This window comes from Mixophyes fleayi, chromosome 1 (assembly GCF_038048845.1).
Source record: "Mixophyes fleayi isolate aMixFle1 chromosome 1, aMixFle1.hap1, whole genome shotgun sequence".
NCBI classification, from domain to species: domain Eukaryota; kingdom Metazoa; phylum Chordata; class Amphibia; order Anura; family Limnodynastidae; genus Mixophyes; species Mixophyes fleayi.
Genome location: NC_134402.1, coordinates 231,426,746 through 231,449,986, shown reverse-complemented (window position 1 = coordinate 231,449,986; position 23,241 = coordinate 231,426,746). Strand labels below are relative to the sequence as shown.

General features: G+C 42.9%; 1 protein-coding gene across 1 annotated transcript; it reads left to right on the top strand.

Annotated features, from left to right (window-relative positions):
• The first annotated feature begins 12,967 nt into the window (after positions 1-12,967).
• Positions 12,968-22,795, top strand: F2RL3 (F2R like thrombin or trypsin receptor 3). Its single transcript, XM_075207132.1, has 2 exons — positions 12,968-13,131; positions 21,437-22,795. The coding sequence occupies exons 1-2, from the start codon at positions 13,041-13,043 to the stop codon at positions 22,507-22,509; spliced, it is 1,164 nt and encodes a 387-aa protein (XP_075063233.1). The 5' UTR covers positions 12,968-13,040; the 3' UTR covers positions 22,510-22,795.
• The last annotated feature ends 446 nt before the right edge of the window (positions 22,796-23,241 follow it).

Here is a 23,241-nt window from a genome sequence, read left to right as displayed (position 1 = left end):
AAGCAGTCCAGCATCATCTACCTCCCTTCTCTCACCTAGATCCTAGCACCTGCAATCTACACCCCCAACACCTTCATCATCAATATCCTCACAAGTGATGGGAGTTAGTCCTGCATCCAAGTTGCTAAGCCTAGATGACTCCTCCACTAACCATTATTCCTCTGAAGAATTATTGAGCGTTAGTCCCGCTGCTGCTGGGGGTGGATCTTCATCCCAGAAGAAGACTACTAGTAGTTTACAACAATTGACTGTTAAACAATCCTTTGCTAGAGGAAGTAAGAAAGATGTCACCCAGTCGCAAAGCGGATCACAGACGCCATAGGGACTATGCTAGTATTAGGTCTGCGTCCAATAGCCACTATTAATGCAGCTCGTTTTAGACAGTAATTGAGGTCTTCTGTCCCCGTTACCAAATTCCATCACGACACCATTTTACTAAAGCTATTCCTCATCTCTACCAGAAATTTTGTAAAAATGTAATTATTGGGCTACAAAATGCCATTCTACCCACTGTACACTTAACCACAGATATGGGGACAAGCGGAACTGGGCAAACTAAAGATTATATGACTGTGACAGTCCACTGGGTTGGTGATTCGCCTTCAACAGCAGCATGTACCCAACTACGTCCCATTTTTCCGAGGCAGGCTACTCTGTGTATCACTAAGAGGCATACAGCTGACAATCTGTTAACAAAAACTAAGGGATGTCATTGCAACATTGCTTATCCTGCTTGGACTCTCCTCAGGATATGTAATTTCTGATAACGCCACCAGTATTGTGAGAGCATTACAGCTGGGTGAATTCCATCACATTCCCTGTTTTGTTCACAAAATAAACTTGGTGGTGCAGAGCTTTATGAAAAATGAAAGGGACGTGCAGGAGATGCTGTCCGTGGCCCGTAAAATATCTGGACATTTCTGGCATTCTGCAACAGCATGTATGAGATTGCAGCAGCTACAAGAACAATTTAATTTGCCTTGCCACCAACTGAAGCAAGAGGTGGCAACAAGGTGGAATTCCACCCTGTACATTTTTCTGAGGATGGAGGAACAGCGAAAAGCAATCCACACTTACTCCACAAGTCATGACATTAGTAAAGAAGGAGGGATGTATTTTACTCAAGCACAGTGGAGAATACTTTCCGTGTTGAGCAAGGTACTGAAACCATTTAAAGTAATCACCTGTGAAGGGAGTTCAGACACTACTAGCTTCAGCCAAGTGATTCCCTTAATTAGACTTTTGGAAAAGCAGCTTGAGAAACTGAAGGACGAGATGAAAAAAAGCAATTATGCTAAGTATGTCGGACTTATAGATCGGCTATTTACTTAGCCAGGATCTAAGAGTTATCAAACTCTTGAAATCGGATCAATACATTTGGCAACTGTGCTTGATCCTAGGTTTAAGAGCTATGTCTTCTCTTTGTTTCCAACTGACCCAGATCTTAAGAGATGCAAGGAGGTCCTGGTGAGCAAGATGACAGCTCAAGTGTTACATGATAGGATGGTGTCTCCTCCCTCAGTTTCTCACTCAAATTCTGCTAGGGAAAAACTTAGCTTTCCCAAGAGACCCAGGGATGATACAGATGACTCTGCACAACATTTTGACATCTGGTATGGTCTATACAAATGACCAAAAACTGTGACACCTCTGCCGTAACTCCACCAAATCCTACTATCAACATTCAAAGAATGGCGGAAATTTATTAAATGACAACATTCAAATAGACATCTCAGACAGTCCCTTTACATACTGGAAGGAAACAAATGCAATACCTAAGCTGCCCACCCTCCAGTGTGTACTCAGAAAGAATTTTCAGCACAACCAGGTGGGAACCTTGTCAGTAATCGGCGTAGGAGGCTACTTCCTCAAAATGAGGAAAAGATGATGTTCCTAAAAATGAACTACAATTTCCATGAGGAAGGCCTCCGTCCGCCGAGCAGCGCTCAGGGTGCTGCTGCACGGCGGGCATGCGGACCGGTCCATCTGACCATTGGCCCTTCTGGCATTTGCCAGAAGTGCCAGATGGCCAGTCTGGCCCTGCCTGTCACACATTGCACCAGCTAAACCTGCATTATGGAAGAGTGGCCGGTGGACGAGGCCAGGACCTGGCCGCATTCCTGAGTGAGTGAATGGCTTAGGTCATCTTTAGAGCAGGAGAGATCACCCAGTCACTATATGCCGCACGACCAGCAGCGCTGACACCCGACACCCATTGGCAAGGGGTGGGCCCCACTACCATCGATTGATCGGCAGAACACGGGAGGATCATCGCCAGCCATACACCCGGGGACGCTTCCACTTACCCGATCGTGCACCAGATACAAAGGCTCGCTAAGCATCGCTACGCAACATCCATGTGGTATTTGTAGGCGCATATCCATACCACCTCAGGTAATTTGCCAAGCATACCATACATCTCAGGACTACAATAGAGAACACCAATTGAAGCACGCTCAAACTCACGGCAACACCACTACACTAGTGTCAATACTACAGGCTTTTCAATTATGTCATCAAGGTAATTGCACAACTGACACTAGCTACAGTGAGAGCCAGATAGACCACACGCTTCATCGCAAAGGTGGAACGCAACACTGAGCATCACTGCTTCTAGCAACACCACCACTATTGACATTACCCTCCTATATCACAGTCCATTGTTTTACCTATTATACTTCATTCATTCAGTTTGGTTCACATCTATCCCCACCACCTCCATACATCTGCCCTATGTATGTACTTGAGCGCAAGGTGATTACCCCCTTTCAAACCTGCATTCTGGTCTGTTCTCACCTGTTTCCCTCTTTCTGCATTCACTTGCTGGGATGAACTGAGCGTGCACACACATGTTCTCCAATTTCTCCCTCTGAGAGGACCGTGACCTGCGGTTAGGGAGCCACCAAGTCCATGCTCCCTTGCAGGAACCTCTGGTGAAAACCTCCCTCTCTATTAGACTCCGCACATTAACGGGGGTAGTGTCAAACTGGGCAAGCAATTCGGGCTTCCCAAGACTTTGGGACTTTGGGACTTGGGACTTTGACATAGCCAAGTTAAAGGTTGCCAACCCTCTTGCATGTAATTGAAGAGGTCCATCTATGCCAGTACATCAGAATATATTTTGTAATATTGGGGGGATTAGGACATCTGGGATGGAGGGTTGATGGATGATTTTAGAGTTTGATCCCCTGTTGATTATCCTCAAATTGATGTCATCATTTAAAAATAATGGGCCTGATTGATCAAGGAACGTAAATGCCAAATTTGTGTGTATAATCTGCAAATTTGATCCACACATTCCCAGAATCAGACCATACGCAACTACATGCAGCAACATTCAATTCATGTTCGTACACAAAGGACACTTACTACAACTTACAATTTCAGAAATGGTGTGGTGAAGGGTCATTTGGCCGTAGTCAATGTACAGTAAGGGTGTGCCAAACTCGAGCACACACATCCAGGGGCAGGGGATCATCTGCCCCCAAGGCCAGTCCTATAGTGAGCTACCTTCAGCTGGGTCAATGGGCCACCTGCATTTTTTTCCCCATAAAATGTTCTTAATAGGCTGCTGAGTCGAGTCTTACCCCCCTGGGCTAAACTTTGCCAGCTCTCCCCTGCACACATCTATGCCCAACTCAAGCTTTGGGCATCTCAAAGATAATTGCTTTTCTGCCGTATCTCTTGCTCTAGCTCCAAATTTGATCTGCATATGCCCAGTGTTCTTATCGTGCTGTGTCTTGCGTAGTACAGCATAGCAGACCTACACCCGAATTCATCAGCACACGTACACAGATACACTCCTTGTTGAATGCAGTTGTGCGTATTACCGAATTCTGTGCATTTTAAAACACAGACAGTTTGCGCTTAGTATACGTGACTTGATGAATCAGGCCCAATGGGAATTGTAGCTTTCTGGAGCCCACATGACCCGGTGCCAAATATTTGTAGACTAAATGGTCTGGTGCCCAAATTAACTGAGGCCCAAATGACATACCCTGATAAGTGGGAGTGCCCAAATGACATACCCTGATAAGTAGGAGTGCATTTAAGCAATAGTATAGGTTATGGGTAGGGACAACCACCAAAACAGCAAATTTTACATCATAATAAAAATAAATTCCTGCTCAGCCCTATACAGACTATACAGCCTATGGTGGCGTGCCACCCATACACAAACCCTCTCTAATGGCATGCTGTGCACAGCATTATAGGTTAATGGGCATGCTCCAGGGTGGTGCTAGATAAACTCACAGGTTGTGCTACATAAAGCCCTTTGACGGATCAGGACATGCCCCCTTCAATAGCCCTGTACCTGCTTGTTATGTGTACATATTACCTGAAATAATTTTTCAAAAGTAGGCAAGTATGCATTCTTGGTAGTTTTTCAACTGTCATACTTTGGTTCATAGATGTATCACTGAGAACGATTTCATGTACATTATATTGTTGCTCATCAGCACCTGTATTTTTCGGTTGTAATCGTTAACACGATTATCACAATTACGACACCCACCTGACCTACAAAAAAACCCCTGAAAGTATTAAAATGCAATGTCAATATTAATAGACTTACCTGAAAAACACCTGTCTACATCACCGATGATGCAGAATGCTGACCGCAAGTTATTTCGAATGATGACCTGTCCGGCACTACAGTTTACTGTCATCGCGACTTCTAATAAAGTTAATTTAAAGTGGCACTGTTGGGACCCCGCAGGTGAAGTGTTTAAACACTTAACCCGACATTGCCACATCGCTTTTTAATACTTTCGTACCCCACCAATATTTTTAGTAGAATTTTAAGGTATATGGTTATCTACAAACTGAAGATTAGTTAAATTTCAAAACCATTCCTTGGAATATTCTCCTCATTCCACACGTGGGTACAGAATCTCACACGCTTCTCTGATAGAATTTGGCCTTAACTGTTTAATATATTTTATACATAAAAAGTAAAAAAAAAGGCTATAAATAGTATATGTTGTAATGCTCCACATTTTGAGAGAAACGATGGACAGCTTGGTTGCGGGGATATCAAGCTTGTTTCGTCACATATACCCCCCCCCTTTTTTTTAGCCCTTGCTCCCCAGTGGCTCACTTTCCCCAAGCAAATCTTTCTCCCCAAGTCCAAAGTTCCTGGCCTGCTATAGTTTCATCTGGGTCTGGTGGTAGGATAGAGTGCAGTACACAGTTCCTTGATCTCCCACCAGGGTCCCATAGGTGCAGGCATAGCATTCCACCCTGCTGGAGTTGGGCTTTATGCAGCCCTGTTTCATAACATGAGACAACAATAAAACTAGCCCACTCCCTTGCACACATATGTGGTAGGAAACCCCAGTTTTTTCTCCCAAAGATCAGAGCTCCACATCCGGTTCCAATCCCCGAAACACTCAAGTAACAACTGCCCAGGGGCAGGAAAGGTTTGGGGATCCTTGTCTAGTTCTTTCTAGCAAATTATCCTATCCTCTACCCCAAATGCTCAAGTGACAACTGCCCATTGTCAGGCAAACATGAGGGCTCCATGAATTCTTTGATGCTGGGAAATCCTCTGTCCCCCTCCCAAACCACTTGTGGTTGCCCCTATATGTATGTTGGGGGGCATATAGGGGCAACCACATCCACCTGCTACCACATCCACCTGTTGCACTACTTCCCTCACCTCTCTTTGGTGCATCAGGGTAGTGTGAATCCTCATTGGACCCAGACAAGTCCTCCTGGCAGCAAACCAGAGCGGGTGATCCAGTGCAGGCCTCTTTTATGGGGTCCTGGGTCCCCAGATTTGAAGCTGGAATGTAGTTTTCCAAAGATTGTGGGGCTGGCGATTCTTGCGATGCCAGTGTCATCTCAGGCTCACACTCTGCCAACATCTCCTCATCTGGTAGGTTAATTGGCTGCTAACAAATTGACCCTAGACTGTCTGTCTGTCCGTCCATCTCTGTCTGTGTGTGTGTGTGTGTGTGTGTGTGTGTGTGTGTGTGTTAGGGAATTTAGACTGTAGGCCTCAATGGGGCAGGGACTGATGTGAGTGAGTTCTCTGTACAACGCTGTGGAATCAGTGGCGCTATATAAATAAATGGTAATAATAATAATGATAATAATAATAATAATAATAATAATAATAATAATAATAATCTGTCAATTCTGCATAGGGAAAGGTGTAGGTATAGTTTTCCCAGGGCCCCATGGTATTGGCTTCTTCTATCTTCACACATTTTTTAGCCTCCATTCCCTGCTGACTTGAAACCTCTGAACTAAGCACTCGAATCGCTTGGCTCAATTGTAACAACTTATGGACTGTTCACTCCAGTATCTTCTTCCACTCAGGTAATTTCACCAAGTGCCAGGCTGTGTCATCTGTCTAACATTGCACAAACATATAAAACAGAATTCCCAACTTTTCCTGTTTGTTGTTAGGGCTCACGAACACCTAGATGAGCTTTTAGAACAGATAGGGTAGAGGTCTTCACCTTTAGAAGCCGCCTTTCCCGTAGAGCTTTATGTGCTCACAGGTGGCTGTAGCGCAGATGGAACCCGAAGGCACTAGCCCAGACTGGACCGGGTGGTCAGTGGCAGGCCGAGGTCAGGGGTCAGAAGCAGACAGGCCAATCGATATCCAAGCATAGGTCAGGATCACAAGCGAAACAGCGAAGTCCAGAATACAAGCCAAAATTTAAGGGTAATAGGCAAACAGGCAAGGTCCATGGTACAGGCAAGGGTCACAACAGAAGATCAGGCAGACAGGAATCCAACAGCAGGTCAGCAACAGTACAAGACTGGAAACGTTTTAACTGGCAGGGAGGCTAAGCCCTCCCTGCCTTAAATACAAAAAAGAACCAATCAGGGCCCTGCCCTACAAGTGTCCCCAGGGACTGCTTAATAAATAGATTGCCCAATTAATTAGCCCGTATGCGGCTTACTAATATGCGTATGCGCCCGCCTGCCCAGCATTGCTGGCACACGAACATGCTCAGAAGGCGTCTCGACCGCTGCCATGGGGATGGTCGGGACGATGGGAATCAGAAGTGACGTCCCGGCTGTTACCATGACAGCCTCAAAGCCGATGGAGGAAGCGAGCCGCGGATCACCGCGGCTCGTGACACTTTTCAACTCCACGGCCAAAAGTTTTGAGAATGACACAAGTATTGGTTTTCACAAAGTTTGCTGCTTCAGTGTTTTTAGATCTTTTTGTCAGATGTTGCTATGGTATACTGAAGTAAAATTACAAGCATTTCAAAGGCTTTTATTGACAATTAAATTAAGTTTATGCAAAGTGTCAATATTTGCAGTGTTGACCCTTTTTTTTGAAGACCTCTGCAATTTGCCTTGCTGTCAATTAACTTCCGGGCCACATGCTGATTGATGGCCACCCATTCTTGCCTAATCAATGCTTGGAGTTTGTCAGAATTTGTGGGTTTTTGTTTGTCCACCCACCTCTTGAGGACTGACCACAAGTTCCCCTGGCCATGGATCCAAAATTTCGATGTTTTGATCTCCGAGCCACAGTTATCACTTTTGCATATAGCAAGGTGCTCCATCATCCTGGAAAAGGCATTGTTCGTCACCAAACTGTTCTTGGATGGTTGGGAAACATTGCCCTTGGAGGATGTTTTGGTACCATTCTTTATTCATGGCTCTGTTCTTGTGAGAGAGCCCACTCCCTAGGCTGAGAAGAACTCCACACATGAATGGTCTCAGAATGTTTTACTGTTGGCATGACACAGGACTGATGGTAGCGCTCACCTTTCCTTCTCCAGAGCATTTTTCCAGATGTCTCAAACAATCTGAAAGGGGATTCATCAGAGAAAATTACTTTACCCCAGTCCTCAGCAGTCCAATCCCTGTACCTTTTGCAGAATATCAGTCTGTCCCTGAAGTTTTTCCTGGAGAGAAGTGGCTTCTTTTCTGGCCTTCTTGACACCAGGTCATCCGCCAAAAGTCTTCGCCTCACTGTTCGTCCAGATGCACTCACACCTGCCTGCTACCATTCCTGAGCAAGCTTTGCACTGGTGGTGCTCCTATCCCGCAGCTGAATCAACTTTAGGAGACGGTCCTGGTGCTTGCTGGACATTCTTGCGCCCCCTGAAGCCTTCTTCACAACTATTGAATCTCTCTCCTTGAAGTCCTTGATGATGCGATAAATGGTTAATTTAGGTGCAATCTTACTAGCAGCAATATCCTTGCCTGTGAAGCCCTTTTTGTGCAAAGCAATGATGACAGCACATGGTCAACAGAGGAAAAACAATGATTTCAAGCACCACCCAGTCTGTTATTGTAACTCAATCAGCATGACAGAGTGATCTCTAGCCTTGTCCTCATCCACACTCTCACCTGTGTTAACGAGAGAATCACTGACCGGATGTCAGCTGGTCCTCTTCATGACATTCTGGAGTATATGCAAATTGCTATTAAAAAAAACTGGAGGCAGCAGACTTTGTGAAAATAATGATTGTGTCATTCTCAAAACATTTGGCTATGACTGTAGAGACACCTCACTGTGGTCCCCCTATTCCTGGGACACAGCCCAATAGTCTGACATTTGCTTGCAGGTTGTACTAAACCCTCACCAAGCCTGCACTTAGGCAGATCTAGCCTAGCCTAATGCCCACAACGCTTTTTGTGACACTTTCTAGCTTAAAGCCTTTAGGAGTAAGTTCAGCATAATGTGGTACCTTGTAATGTTCTAGTGCTGACTGCTTTGCAGAGCCCTGGAACGTATCATGATACAGTTCCCCTGCAGCTCTACCCAGAGAGGACCTGGGACTGAGTGACACCACTGCTTGCCACCAAATATGGGATACCGGGTATATCTGGCTCAATTATACCCACTTCGCGCTGGCAGGCCAACCAAGGGTGGCTTACTATGCCACGGAGTACCATCTAGGGTTCTTATAGTCACTCAGGCAAACACAGTTAGATAAGTACAACTGAACGTTTTTTGCAATAAAAACAACACTAGAATATTATATACAAACAGTAATTAAATGCCAAGCAGGTTGACCACATTATCTGTCCCTTACCCCACTAGCTTAAGGAGTTACAGTCCTGACTTGAATACCCATGGATCTGCAGATGTAGTCCACTGGTAGAGAACGGCAACTCAAAAACAGCCACCCTGCAGTCATCAATCCTCAGAATGAACAACACCCCCCCCCCCCCCCCCCCCCTCACCTTCCTGGAGTGGCTCCTTATACCAGGGTCAAATTTCCACAGTGTTTTTCCCTCCATGGCCAAACCCCTGGTCTCTTCTTCTTAAACATTGGTGAATGCTTTACTAGGGAGTTGGAGGTGGAGTGGAGATGAGCTGTCATCCCACAGTGGCTCCCCTGCAGATCCCAGACAGAATGTCTTGGGCAGTCATGTGGAAGTCAATGGATAATAATTGGCCTTCCCCACCTCCTAAACTAAGATATCACTCAGCCCCTCCTGAAATTAACCCTTTACACTACTTTATGATGTCACAGGGTCCCCAGCTGTTCCATGTTTCCTGTAGAGAAATGAGGGGGAGAATGAATGGAGCTACAGCCCTCTCACCTTTATCCTGGAAGCTGATCCTTAGCCATAACCCACCTGGCTTCACTTTAAGGACAATGAATAACAGTTTCACCTCAATATCAACAAGATATAATAAACAATATACATATTTACAATGAGTAACATATAGTGAAAATGTACCCTTATCCACATGTAACTAGACATTGCAGTTGTACGTTGTGAGAAGGGGAACAAAAAACAGGGCTATAAAAATTATATGTTGTACTGCTCCACATTTTTTGAGGATCAAGGGACAGGCTGGTTGAGGGGATATCAAGCGCGTTCCGTCACAACTTCTATTATTTATTTTCAGAGATTGATCAATGTTTGCCGATATGGAGTTAATTTGATGAAATCCCACCATATACGTAAGAATGGGCCAGTAGCAGAGTTGCACCTCCAGCAAGACTAGGCAAGTAATTGTTCCAAGCCTCGACAAAGAGGATCATGAATCGGGACAAGTCTTCCAAAGTAGCTTAGTACAGAATGAGCAGTATGCCTTGTGCCAGGGCAGTTGTGCACAGTGACTCAAATGATATGAGAAATTTCCACTTCAGCCATTGGTCCCAGCACTATGTATAGATGAGAAATTCTGTGAAATGTGGAATTAAGAATACACAAATATAGCGCAAAATGAGTTTTCATGCTATGCAGAAGCAAAAGTTGAACTTGAGATTTGTATCAGCGGAACTGTGCAGTTCTGCAAAATGACCTGTTTCACCATGAAAACTGCTTCATGTGAAATTCTGTGGAAACTTTTCTCATCAGTACTCAAAAGGTCTATTTCCAGTTTATTTAATATATAATATAGAATGGCAGTAGATGCAGACATTTTGGGCACTAAACCAATATTCAACATACCTGAGGGATGAATACTGTACTGAATTGATAGGATGTCTGTTCACTTGAAATAAAATTATATTTTTGGTAATAATTGCTGTCAATGTTTTTCAGTGTCAATAACAGAAGTCTGGCATGGCATAATTAAAGACAATGGTGGGATTGCAATGGTAGGTGCCCAAAAACTATTATGCGTGCACCACAGCGGACATGAGGGGGATGTGGCAAGCCAAGAAGGAGGTGTGGCCAGCCACTTGAGTTAGCACTGATTAATGATTAATTATTGCTATTAATTTATAAATATCAATCAATCTAGTAAAATCAGATTAGTGAGGAATAAATAATGTCAATATAGACAGGAGACTTTTATGCATAATAATTTGCCCAGAACTAGTGATAGATATACAAAACAGAGAGCATCCCACAAATGCAGGTTTTCAGCAATCTCTTTAAGGTGTTGGGACACAGGTGTCGTATCTCAGGGTGCAGTGCAAACAGATGTCTCTGGGCGACAGACCATCGCTAAAAAACACAACTTTTTATTTACACTCTGCTTCACTCCAGTACAATACTTATTTTGCAAATAAAACTAAAATAAATATGTACATCTCCTTTCTCACTCCAGCAATGTTAATAACCCCTCCTCTACTGGGGCTTTATCTCTTAGGGTATAACACATTCTCACTGGGCTCTGCCCATCCTCTGATTTTCACACTCAAATATGTGTAGCCACTGACACCCTTTCCATCTGGTCTACTCTCAGCCTTGCTTGGAAGATCTGCCACTCTCAGTAATGTCCTCTTGCAGCCTCTTCACTCACCCCTTGGGCTATAACACCTCTCTGGTGTCCCCTCTGGATCACATTAAATACTGTTACTTTGCGCCTTGCAATAATCTTCTACATAGAGTCTCTTTATATGCTCCCTCCTCTCTAGACATAGGGGGCCTGATACCTGCCATATTTTGCGTTAAATTGCACTGCGCTTGCCCAGAAACGGATTATACACCAGTGAACGGCAATATATCCCATTAATCTTCGACCGCAAATGACACTTCTGACAGCCTATAATTTCATGGGCCCAACCTGGAGGGGAAGGGGCGTAAGCACGTAGTCAATAAGGGCTACAGTATGGGCAACCCAAGGTTGATCTCACGCAGCAAAGCCCGATTCAACCTGTGGACCTCTCTCAGGAACATGTTTTTCAGTCTTATCACTTGCACCTGTGAGATGGTGTTCCCAGATACAGAGCCCGTGAAGAGGGCGAAGAAGAGAATGGCACTCACCTGATCTGCGAACCAACGCAGGTAAGTGCTCTTTGCCAGAGCATTCCCCGGTGTTGTTACAGTGAATCAGAAAAGGTCCCGGTTCCCAGGCTGTCATTATCTTACCACACACTTCTCAGCTCATACCAGCCTTACTACACTGAGCAACTGTTCCTGCTGTGTCTCCTCTGGGTCCTAGTGCTGGGTCCAGACATTCATTCAATGAGAGGTGTGAATGACAATGCCAGAGGGTGCTTACATGTATATGGACATTTCTTTCATAATAAAGATCTACCATAATATGAGCTGTCAGCACTCTTGGAAGTGGTGTTGCTGACTCAACTATATTTTGGAACCAACAATATTTTTGCTTTTCAGTTCTGGCAATGCCTCCATCGTATCTAGTAGATAGAAACAAGCATGTATTTCAGCACATGGTGATGTGAAACACATCTAGTTATGAAAAAAAAACACAATTACAGAGGCTATAGGCAGATATGTTAAGTATAAAAAAGATGTACATTTTAGACTCAGAAGTCCAATGGCTGAAATATTTGTGAAACATGCACTGGATAGGAAAGGCGGCAGAAGTCTGTCATACTGTCCATCATATTGATCTGTATGAGGATATGCAAACATCAGCACTGCTCAAGGGAGCACAAAAGGAGTGTCTTTAAGTTAGTGCTAACTACATTACCTTTTTTTTTTTTGTTTGTTTTTTTTTTGCTATTTTGTCTTTCTGGTGTGTTTTGTTGTGGAGCAAGAATATCAGAGGTTATTCGTAAGGTAACACCAAGGGGTAAATGTATCAAGCTGAGAGTTTGCCGACGGGTTTGAAAAGTGGAGATGTTGTCTATAGCAACCAATCAGATTCTAGCTGTCATTTTGTAGAATGTACTAAATAAATGATAGCTAGAATCTGATTGGTTTTTCAAACCTGCTGGAAAACTCTCAGCTTGATACATTTACCCCCAAGTCTACATATAGATCATATTACTGTATATAATATATATAGACTGCATGTTTTTAAATGTTACCTGTTTCAACATCTCTTGAGTCACCACCACAATGCTCCCAGAATTTAGATCGTATACAAAAAAACAAAACAAGCAAAAATTATACAGGTGCACACAAGCACATCTAAACACAAAGAGACAGCTATTTCATCTCAATGAGACATAGGACAGAATTGTAATTCCACAAGTTTCACTGTAGCTCCCCTTGCCCACCTCCCTAAAAGGAAATTGCCCACATCTGCTCCACATAGACAACTCTCCCTCCCCCTGTATCCACTGCTATATTTCCTCTTTGGGTATTTTCAGTACATTAACAGACATAGGAAGTGGATAATCGTAAGCATAATAGCATCCCTTGTTTTTAGTTCTTAGCTGTTCATAAAGATCATGGCTTCCTCAGGCTGCTTGTGGCCATTCCACATCCTAATACTGCTCCTAGCGTTATGGGTCAGATCTTTTGCCACTCAAGACTATGATGGTATGTATTATTTCTAGCCAGACTTATGTAATGCTCTCTATGGATGTTGTATGAAATGGGGTATAATGCCTGTTTCTTATGCTGGAAATGATTTAGGATTAGCCTGTGAGCCACCTCTACACAGAACTTAAAGGTGGAGATTGGATATGAGAGTTAAGGGAGGAAATGCTGCTGAGATAATCAGAATCTCCCATCTGATTTTGACCAGCAGTGCAAATAATGGGGCGTAATAAGTACGCACTTTCAGTATGTAAGAATTTGTAGGGAAGAAATACAGATTTTCATATGGTAAGGGTCACACTGTGATTCTCATCTAATGTTGTACAGGCATTGTGCGATGGGCTGCATACTTATAGGAATTTGTAAAGTTTTTGTGTATTTAAACATATCCGAGTTATTGATGCATACAGTATTGTGGATGTGAGTATAACTGAAAGATATACTGAAGAGATTATTTACCGCCTACTATCTCTGTATGTTTATGTAAGTACTTTTTGTAATTAATGTTATACAAAATAACAATACAGAACTGTTGTGGAACGATATAGGCAGAGCTATAGAACTATCACTTACCATAATGTATTCTGTGTTTTGTACCTACTGGCAGTTATTAGACACTTAATATTGTTGCATTTCATACTTATTATTAACAATCTTCAAGTCAAGACTAATATAGTATAACTTTTAAAATGCCTCATAGGGCAAAGTATTGATGGCATACATACATGCATACAATTACAGAGATCATTGCAGACAGGTGAATCAGTGCTCACCATGATGCCAGATGAGAACCTTGGTACCATTATAGGGGCAGCGTAATCTAGGCTCTCACTTATCCTCCTGGTCCTTAGCATTCATCTAAACACTTCTGTCAGTGTTCCAGCCACTGGCCACAATAATTGATAGGTGAAGAAGACTGGCAGGGATCTCCTTCGTACAATCACTGCAGTGTGGTGACTGACAGCAGGAGAGTGACAGGACGTATTTAGCACATGCTCCTACAGTGAGCGGCTAGTGCGGAGGAGTTAGCAGCTGTTTACAAGTACTGTGGCAGAAAGGGGCAAAACACCCCCGCGTAGGAAATTACAGCTCCTGAGTTCCATCATGACATGATCACTGCACGTGATTATAATATGATTCACTTACAATATTGCAGTTCTTTGCATATACAGCATAGAGAATAAGGCTAAACAATAACAATAAGAAACATATAGATAGGTGATAATATACCCACTACTGTAAATTAAAAGAATTTTAAAAGTGATCGAGGAGTTTTGTGGCAATGTAAAGGTTGCAGACTAAATTCTTTCGTACAAATCACAGAAGTACAAAGTAACTTTTAATTTCCATAATAGGCACTGTAGGCAGCGCACTATCCCTTATAGACACAAGATTTGCCAAAATATACAGAGAAGAGGGCATCTCAACGCTATATTTATGGATATATTAGCATTACTTGGGTATTATATACTCAGATTGCATTTGCCAACTATGGGGCATATTTAAGAAAAAACGGTATTGCACTATCGTGCACTTACTGTGTAATTTGGTCCAGAAAGTGTCCAACGCAAATTTATTAAAGTCCCATCGCACTGATGACTGATGAAAATGACTGCTTTTCACTTCAGATCGTTTTTGGGAGCAGTCACCATTCAACAGAATGGTGACTGCTCCTGGCCGCAATCTAACAAGTCCCGAAAAAACATTTTTTTCGGGAACTTGTCATGTTAATGTACGCCAGCGCTGGCGTACATCATCGGAATTGAAGGAATCTAATGCTGTCAGCTCTGCTCCGAAGAGCAGAGCTGGACAGCGCATGTGTGGAGGGATCACATGATCCCTCCCTGTCACTCAGCGCGCTCTCTCTGCAACGATAAATCTGTGTGCGCATGTCCAGTTCTTGGAACTGGACATGCGCAATTGAAGAGTGAAGAGAAGACCCGGAGACAGCGCTTCCGAAGAGGGGGGTAAGTATGATTTTTTTTAATCACTGAAACAGCAGTTTTTCGGAACTGCTGTTTCTGTGCAGGGCTGTACATAAATGTGAGAAGTAGTTCAATCCTTATCATTGCGATAAGGATTGAAAACTACTTTTCACTTTATGTGAATATTGATAAATGTCACTAGAGGTGAGAACTGCTCTGCTCACCTCCAGCTTTGCCTTGCGCTCATCAAAATACTATGGGGTGGGCATTGCGATCTGGCACGTCCACTACATTTAAGGAAGCATTGTATTGTGCCATTCTATTGGAGACCTATGGTCCTAAATTTAGTACTACCCTTCTCTACAGTGAATACACTATTCTCTTCTTGCTGTATATATTAATTCTTGGAACACAGAAAAAAAATTGATTAGAAGTGAAATCTCACCTTGAGTCAACCATGCCCTTTAGAGAGACGTCTGACTTACAGTTAGACATATCTTTAAGATACTCCGTATTTTTGTATGTCCCTTAGGGCTGGTATAAGATTCTGAATTGATGATTATGACCCCATTTTTGTGCCAGATACATCTATAAGATAGATTTAAACTTGCACACAAGATATGTGTATATGGTCAGCAGCTGTACATCACTTGCCTAATGCATCATGTTTACATTAGCAGTAAGAAGTGTATATACTTATGCCCCATAATAGTATAGGGGTAGGATAGAGATATTGTAGAAAAGTGTAAGTATAGCACACAGACAGTGCAGCGTTGTGGCATCACAGTGTTATTGGTAAATGTGAAAGCTACATTACCCTACGTGTGCACAATATAATAATGTAATAAAGCATCATATACATAAGAAAGAATAGTGTATTGACCGCTATTAATAAATGCAAATAGTCACATTTACCATGTAAAATATAATTAATCACAAACAAATACGAAATATAAATACAAATTCAATTCAATTCAATACAAACATCTAATTATTTTAAGACAGTATTGCTTGCTACCTGGGCTTGTCGACCAACAGGTTCACACATTCTACAATATTCCAAAAATACATATTTTACTTCAAATAAATCTTAAATGTAGCATTATTATCAAAGGGAGTATGTCCAATGCTACAAGGCATACTGGATTTCTTCTGCTATCCCCTCAAATTAATATGTGTCAGAGTGTATGAGAATCAATTTTGTTGGTACTATAACTCAGAGCCGGATTTAGACCTCATAGGGCCCTAGGCAGGATACTGTTTTTGGGCCCCCTCCCTGAAACAATCCATAGCACTATATTTTTGCAGCCTACCATATACCCCTATAGTTACGTAGAAGTGAAAGCATGTGCCGCCGCATGCCTACCATATACCCCTATAGTTACGTAGAAGTGAAAGCATGTGCCGCCGCATGCCTACCATATACCCCTATAGTTACGTAGATATGAAAGCATGTGCCGCCGCATGCCTACCATATACCCCTATAGTTACGTAGATATGAAAGCATGTGCCGCCGCGCAGCAGCGGCACGCCGCCAAAGGAGGTGAGGGCGTGGCTTGCATCTTTGGGGGCGTATCTAACATGTGAAAAGAGCAAGGCCACCCTGCTGCAGAAAAGGCACCCCTAAATAATTACCAAGCAGTCCCGTTTTTTTAAGTAGTTGGGTCAAAACAACTTAATAAATATTGAAGTCAGGGCAGAAATACTTACTTAAGTTGTTTGCAAAAATAATACGCATAAATCCAAGTATGTGCTCTTGTCACTTTTTTCCCTCTATCATCACACTGTGACCCTTCACTGTCACTTTTGCCCCTTCACAATATCACATGTGCCCTTTCACCATCACCTCTGTGTCCATCACCATCACCACCTCTGTGCCAATCACCATCACCACTTCTGTGCCAATCACCATCACCACCTCTGTGCCCTTCACCATCACCACTTCTGTGCCAATCACCATCACCACCTCTGTGCCTCTTCACCATCACCACCTCTGTGCCTCTTCAGCATCACCACCTCTATGCCCTTCAGCATCACCAACTCTGTGTCAATCACCATCACCACCTCTGTGCCCCTTCACCATCACCACCTTTGTGCCCTTCACCATCACCACCTCTGTGCCCTTCACTATCACCACTTCTGTGCCAATCACCATCACCACTTCTGTGCCAATCACCACCTCTGTGCCCTTCACCATCACCACCTCTGTGCCCATCACCACCTCTGTGCCAATCACCATCACCGATTCTGTGCCCCTTCACCATCACCACTTCTGTGCCAATCACCATCACCACTTCTGTGCCAATCACCATCTCTGTGCCCTTCACCATCACCACCTCTGTGCCCATCACCACCTCTGTGCCAATCACCATCACCAATTCTGTGCCCCTTCACCATCACCACCTCTGTGCCAATCACTATCACCATCTCTGTGCCCTTCATCATCACCACCTCTGTGCCCATCACCATCACCACTTCTGTGCCCCTTCACCATCACCACCTATGTCCCTCCGTTGTTTTACTTACCTTTCTATTGCCTCTCTTCTCCGGCGTGCTGCTCCTCCTCGGTCAGTCGAGATTTAAAAAAAAAAAGACTCACGTGATCGCTCGTCGGGTCCCGGCAGCCTCTCCTCCTCTCTCTATCACTGAGACACTGAGAGGAGAAGAGGCTGCCGGGACCCGATTCGCGGCACCCGACCCCCCCTCCCCCGATTCGCGGCACCCGACCTCCCCCGACTCGCGGCACCCCCCAGCTGTGCCCCCCGAGAGCTGCTAGGCCCTAGGCAGGTGCCTAGGTTGCCTAGCGGTAAATCCGGCCCTGCCCCCAAGCTGGTCCCATAATTGGCTACCTTGGGCTGGGTCACTGGGCCACCTGCCTTTTTTACCATTAAAATAGGCAGCTGAGTCGAGCCCTCCCCTGCCCATAACCCTAGCACTGTGAGGCAGATATAAAATAGATACAGAAAATTATTTTAGTGTGTACAATAGCGTCAAGAATATACTGTAAAAAGTATTTTTTTCTGAATATAAATATACAGTACTTAGCTATGCTTATGTGATATTATCTACCTGTGAATGTTGATGCTGGTTTTAGTTACACAACCATTTCAGAATTGTATAATCAGCTTTTTTCTAAGCCTAGTGAAGGCTCTGATTGAAGCAACAGACCAAAAAAGCTGGTTGGTTAGCTGGTAGAGTAGCTAAACAATAGACAAGCGCAGGTGGGAGTACAGGGAGCCAGGATCCCCTACACCAGTTATAATGTTCAAAATATGAAGAAAAGCACAGCACAAGAAATGTCACTGGTTTCTTTTTGCAGCGCTGAGTAATACAGAGACTAAGCAGGACATATATTTAGCACCTAATTTAGAGTTAGGAGCAAAGCAAAACATGGGCAAATTTGCACCTTGGCAAAAAACATGTAGCACTGCAGGGGGGGGGGGGGGGTCATATTTTAAATATCAGGACAGACTTAGAGTTGTAAAGGGCGTGTTCTAGTTCATCTCTAAATTGCAGTGTAACAATAAAGCTGCCCAGTAGCTGTGTACAACAAGTAAAAGCAGCCGGTATTTTCCCTGCATGCAAAAATACGTGCATTTGTACCCTTGCATCACAGCACGGTTTTGATTAACTTGAAATTAGATAGTTAATGTTCACTAATATTAATACTTCACAATATATGTATGGCATTTCAAATTTAGAAAGTGTTTTGACTATGAATATTTCAGAGGCAAAAATTTAATCCCACCTGTCAAACAATAGTTGTGAGTCAAGGATTACACCTAGACAACGAGCTTGCGGGGTGGGATTTATAGTCATGTTATCAACAGAAATAGAAACATCAGAAAGGAAGCTTCTGTTTTTGGGTGGGAATATTATTAATTCAGTTTTTGAAATATTGAGTTTGAGTTGGCGAGAAGACATCCAAGATGAAATGGCAGAAAGACACTCAGTAACATGAGATAACACAGATGGTGAAAGATCAGGAGAGGATAGATAGATTTGTGTATCATCTGCATAGAGATGATACTGAAATCCAAAGGAGCTTATTAGTTTTCCAAGAGAATTGGTGTAGATAGAGAATAGCAGAGGACCTAGGACTGAGCCTTGTGGTACTCCAACTGATAAAGGAAGTGGAGCAGAGGTGGATCCAGAGAAATGAACACTGAAATAGCGATTAGATAGGTAGGATGAGAATCAGGATAGGACATTGCCTTCAAGACCTAGGGATTGTAGTGTTTGTATGAGGAGAGAGTGGTGAACAGTGTCAAATGCAGCAGTGAAATCCAGGAGAATTAGAACAGAGTAATGGAGTTGAGTGTTGAGAGCGAAAGCCTGACTGAAGAGAATACAGTAAGCTGTTTGCTGTAAGAAAGTGTGTGAGGCGTGTGTAGGCAATTCCCTCGTGAATCTTGGAGGGGCATGGGAGCTGAAAGATGGGGTGGTAATTTGAGAGAGAGTTTGGCTCAGAATTTAGTTTTTTCAAAATGGGAGTAATCACTGCATGCTTGAATTGTGAAGAAAAAATACCAGTAGAGAGGGAGTATACATATTTTAGTTAGAGGTGGAATGAGCACAGAAGACAGGGACCTACCAATTTGAGAGGGTATGGGATCAAGAGGACAGGAGGTAGAGTAGGAAGATGAGAAGAGAGTAGAAACTTCCTCATTTGTAGGATCAAATGAAAAGAGAGTGTCAGAGGGTGCTACAAAGAAATTGAGCTGATTGCTTGTCGAGGGAGATGATACCATTTCAAGCCTGATCTTATCTATTTTGTCCTTGAAATAGGAAGCAAGATCCTGGGCACTGATGGTAGTCGGAGGGTCTGGGGTGGGAGAATTGAGAAGAGAAAATTTGTTAAAAAGGCGTTTGGGATTAGAAGTCTGAGCATAGATGAGAGATTGGAAGTATGTTTGTTTTGCAGTGTCCAGAGCATTTCTATAGGAGTGCTAGATACCAGTAATTGTGATGAAATCATTAGAGGTACAAGATTTACGCCAGTGACGTTCTGCTTTATGAGAAAGTTTTTGTAGAGTCCATGTTACTTTAGTGTGCTATGGTTGGAAACAAAGTCTACACAGAGTATGTAGAGTCGCTGGAGCCACTTGATCAATGGCAGTTGCTAGGGTTTGGTGAAAATGGGGTACTGCCATATCAGGGGAGCAGAATGTAGAAACTGGGGAGAGAAGGTGTAGAAGAGAGGTGGAAAACTGTTGAAGATCAATAGAGTTGATACTCCTGCAGTTGTGAGGAGGCTTGGAAGAGTTTGACACTGGGGAGGGTAAAGAACTGGAGGTGAGCAAGTAGCTAATATGTTGATGATCTAAGAGGGGGAAAGGAGTGTTAAGGAAATCAGAAACTTAGCATAGTCTAGAGAAAACAAAATCAAGACAGTGGCCATCCTGATGAGTAGCGGATTCAATCCACTGGTAGAGGTCAAGTGAGGATATTAGAGAGAGGGTTGTTTCGAAGCAGCATTGGAACGTGGATTAGCAATAGGGATGTTGAAATCACTCATGATTATGGTGGGGATGTCAGAGGATTGGAAGTGAGGGAGCCATGTCGAGAAGTGTTCAAGAAATTGTTGGTGTGGTCCAGGGGGGGCGATAGATGACAGCAATATGCATAGAGAATGGGTTAAAAATCCTAACAGTATGTACTTCAAAAGATGTGAATGTGAGTGATGGGACATTTGGTAGAACTGTGAATGTGCACTGTGAGGACAGAAGTAGTACAACCTCACCTCCTTGTCTGCCTCCAGGTCTGGGGGTGTGGGTGAAATGGAGACCACCATGTGAAAGGGCTGCAGGTGAGGCAGTGTATTATTGCGTGAGCCATGTTTCTGTTATTGCTAGAAGGTTTAGGTTGTTTGAGATCGTGTACGGAAGTAAATTTGTTACAAGCAGAGCGTGTATTCCAAAGGGCATATTTAAAGAACTTTGGAAGATAGGGGAGGCAGGGGATATGTTTGAGGTTTGCTGGATTTCGGTAGCGTTCAGATATATGTGTGTGGGAAAAGTGAGGGGGACCTGCATTAGGTGATATATCACCAGTTAATAGAAGCAAGGAGGAAGAAAGGTAGGAAAGATAATTGTAAGATATGTGTCCTTTTAACGTCTGGCGACAGGGTGACACTGTTAAAGTTATTGAATTTAAAGCAAAATGGCACATAGACACTCATTAATAAATGTTATTATGCAGAAAATTAATGTTTTATATATATATATATATATATATATATATATATATATATATTTTCTTTTTTTTTTTTTAAATGTATTATATAAAAATAAATCCAACTTATAAAAAGAGCATATACTTATTTGAAGGCATATAGAGAGCGTATGTGGTCTAACACGTTATTTCACATTTATTTTCAGATTATTCCGAGGAAGCACAATCTAATGAGACAAATACGTCTGAGTATACATTATGCCCACGATCCTTCCCAGGGGACTTGAACAATACAATGTTGTCAATTCCACAATCATCCAAAGATCACCTGAAAAGCTCCGTAACGGTTGTGCTTATACCTTCTATCTATACTGTAGTATTCCTGGTGGGTTTACCAGCCAATGGCCTTGCTCTGTGGGTTTTGATGACCAAAGTCAAAAAGATGACTTCAACTGTTTTCCTGATCAATCTGGCAGTGGCAGACCTCCTGCTCATTGTGGTGCTGCCCTTTAAGGTGTTTTACTATTTTCTAGGGAACAATTGGATCTTTGGTGAGCTGATGTGCAGGGCTGTAACTAGCTTCTTCTATGGTAACATGTACTGCTCAGTCCTGCTCCTTATGAGTATCAGCATTGACCGTTACTTGGCCGTGGTTCACCCTTTCTTTTCCAGGACATTTAGAAGCAGGACCTTTGCTATTGGTATATGCTCTAGTTCCTGGTTAATTGCCATTTTATCTACCATTCCTTTGGCCACCATGCAACAATCCTACCGTCTCTCGAACACTGAGCTTACAGTGTGCCACGATGCTCTTCCCAGACAAGAGCAAGCCATGTATCTGTTTTATTATTTCATGTCCATCATTGTCCTGTGCTTTATTTTACCATTGGTAATTATCATTTTCTGCTATGTTTGTGTCATTCGGGCACTGATGCTGAGTGGGGAGAAGTATGCCCATGCTGTTAAACTAAGTGCCTTGGTTCTGGTTATAGTAATTGTGTTCTTGACACCAAGCAATGTTGTGCTCTTGATACATTACTCTGAGCACTGTTTTCAAAGCTATGGTGACCTTTATGCAGTCTACATGGTCTGCTTAACTTTGAGTGCCATCAACAGCTGTGTGGATCCCTTTGTGTATTACTATGTGTCTGAAGAGTTTCGCGACAAGGTTAGAGACAAGTTTAGGAAGAGATCAAAATTGTCAATAACATCACTGAAGACTACTAAAGAGACTCTTCCAGCAAGTTGTTCAAAATCCCACTCTCATTCAGTGCTGTGACATTTCTTGCTGCATTCCAAACTATAACATTTGACAGAATGTCACCAGCTATCAAAAATGAACTGAATGGGGCAGAAGATAAACTCTCTGAGCTCCGGTATCTTCCACTTAAATGTTTTTGCCTGGGATCACAATATGGTATAAAGTGGCATAACTAGAGGGTAGCATATTGTGCCACACTGTATGCCTATGAGGTTCAATGGTGATAATGATAGTTACAGTTATCTATTTATATACAGAGTGTCTTATTTAGTGTTAAGAGAAAATCAAATAATAGTTGCTCATTTGTTCCTGTACAAACCATATTGCAATACTAGCAGTGCAGATGCATTTTTTTATTTTTTGCATGCAAGAAAATTATTGTCTGCTTTTACACGTAGCACAAACATACCGGGTGGATTTATTTCACACGGCAATATAGAGTTGAGCTAGGACACACCTGCTCTTTAAATCTGTCCAAACATTTTAAATTTACCCCCACTCCCCCTGGAGGACAACATGGTATTGCCAATGTGCAAATTTGCACATTTCCTGCATTGCTCGTAACTCTGAGGACCAATGTGAAGCGCAACAAGAGATAAATACATACATACATGCAAGAAAAGAAATAAAGATGACAAATCTCATCATGTAAAATTGAATTGGCGATGTTATTTCCTCAAAAGTAAATAATGTTGCATACATGACCATACCTTTTCACAAAATAATAATTACACAATATATTGTGTATTA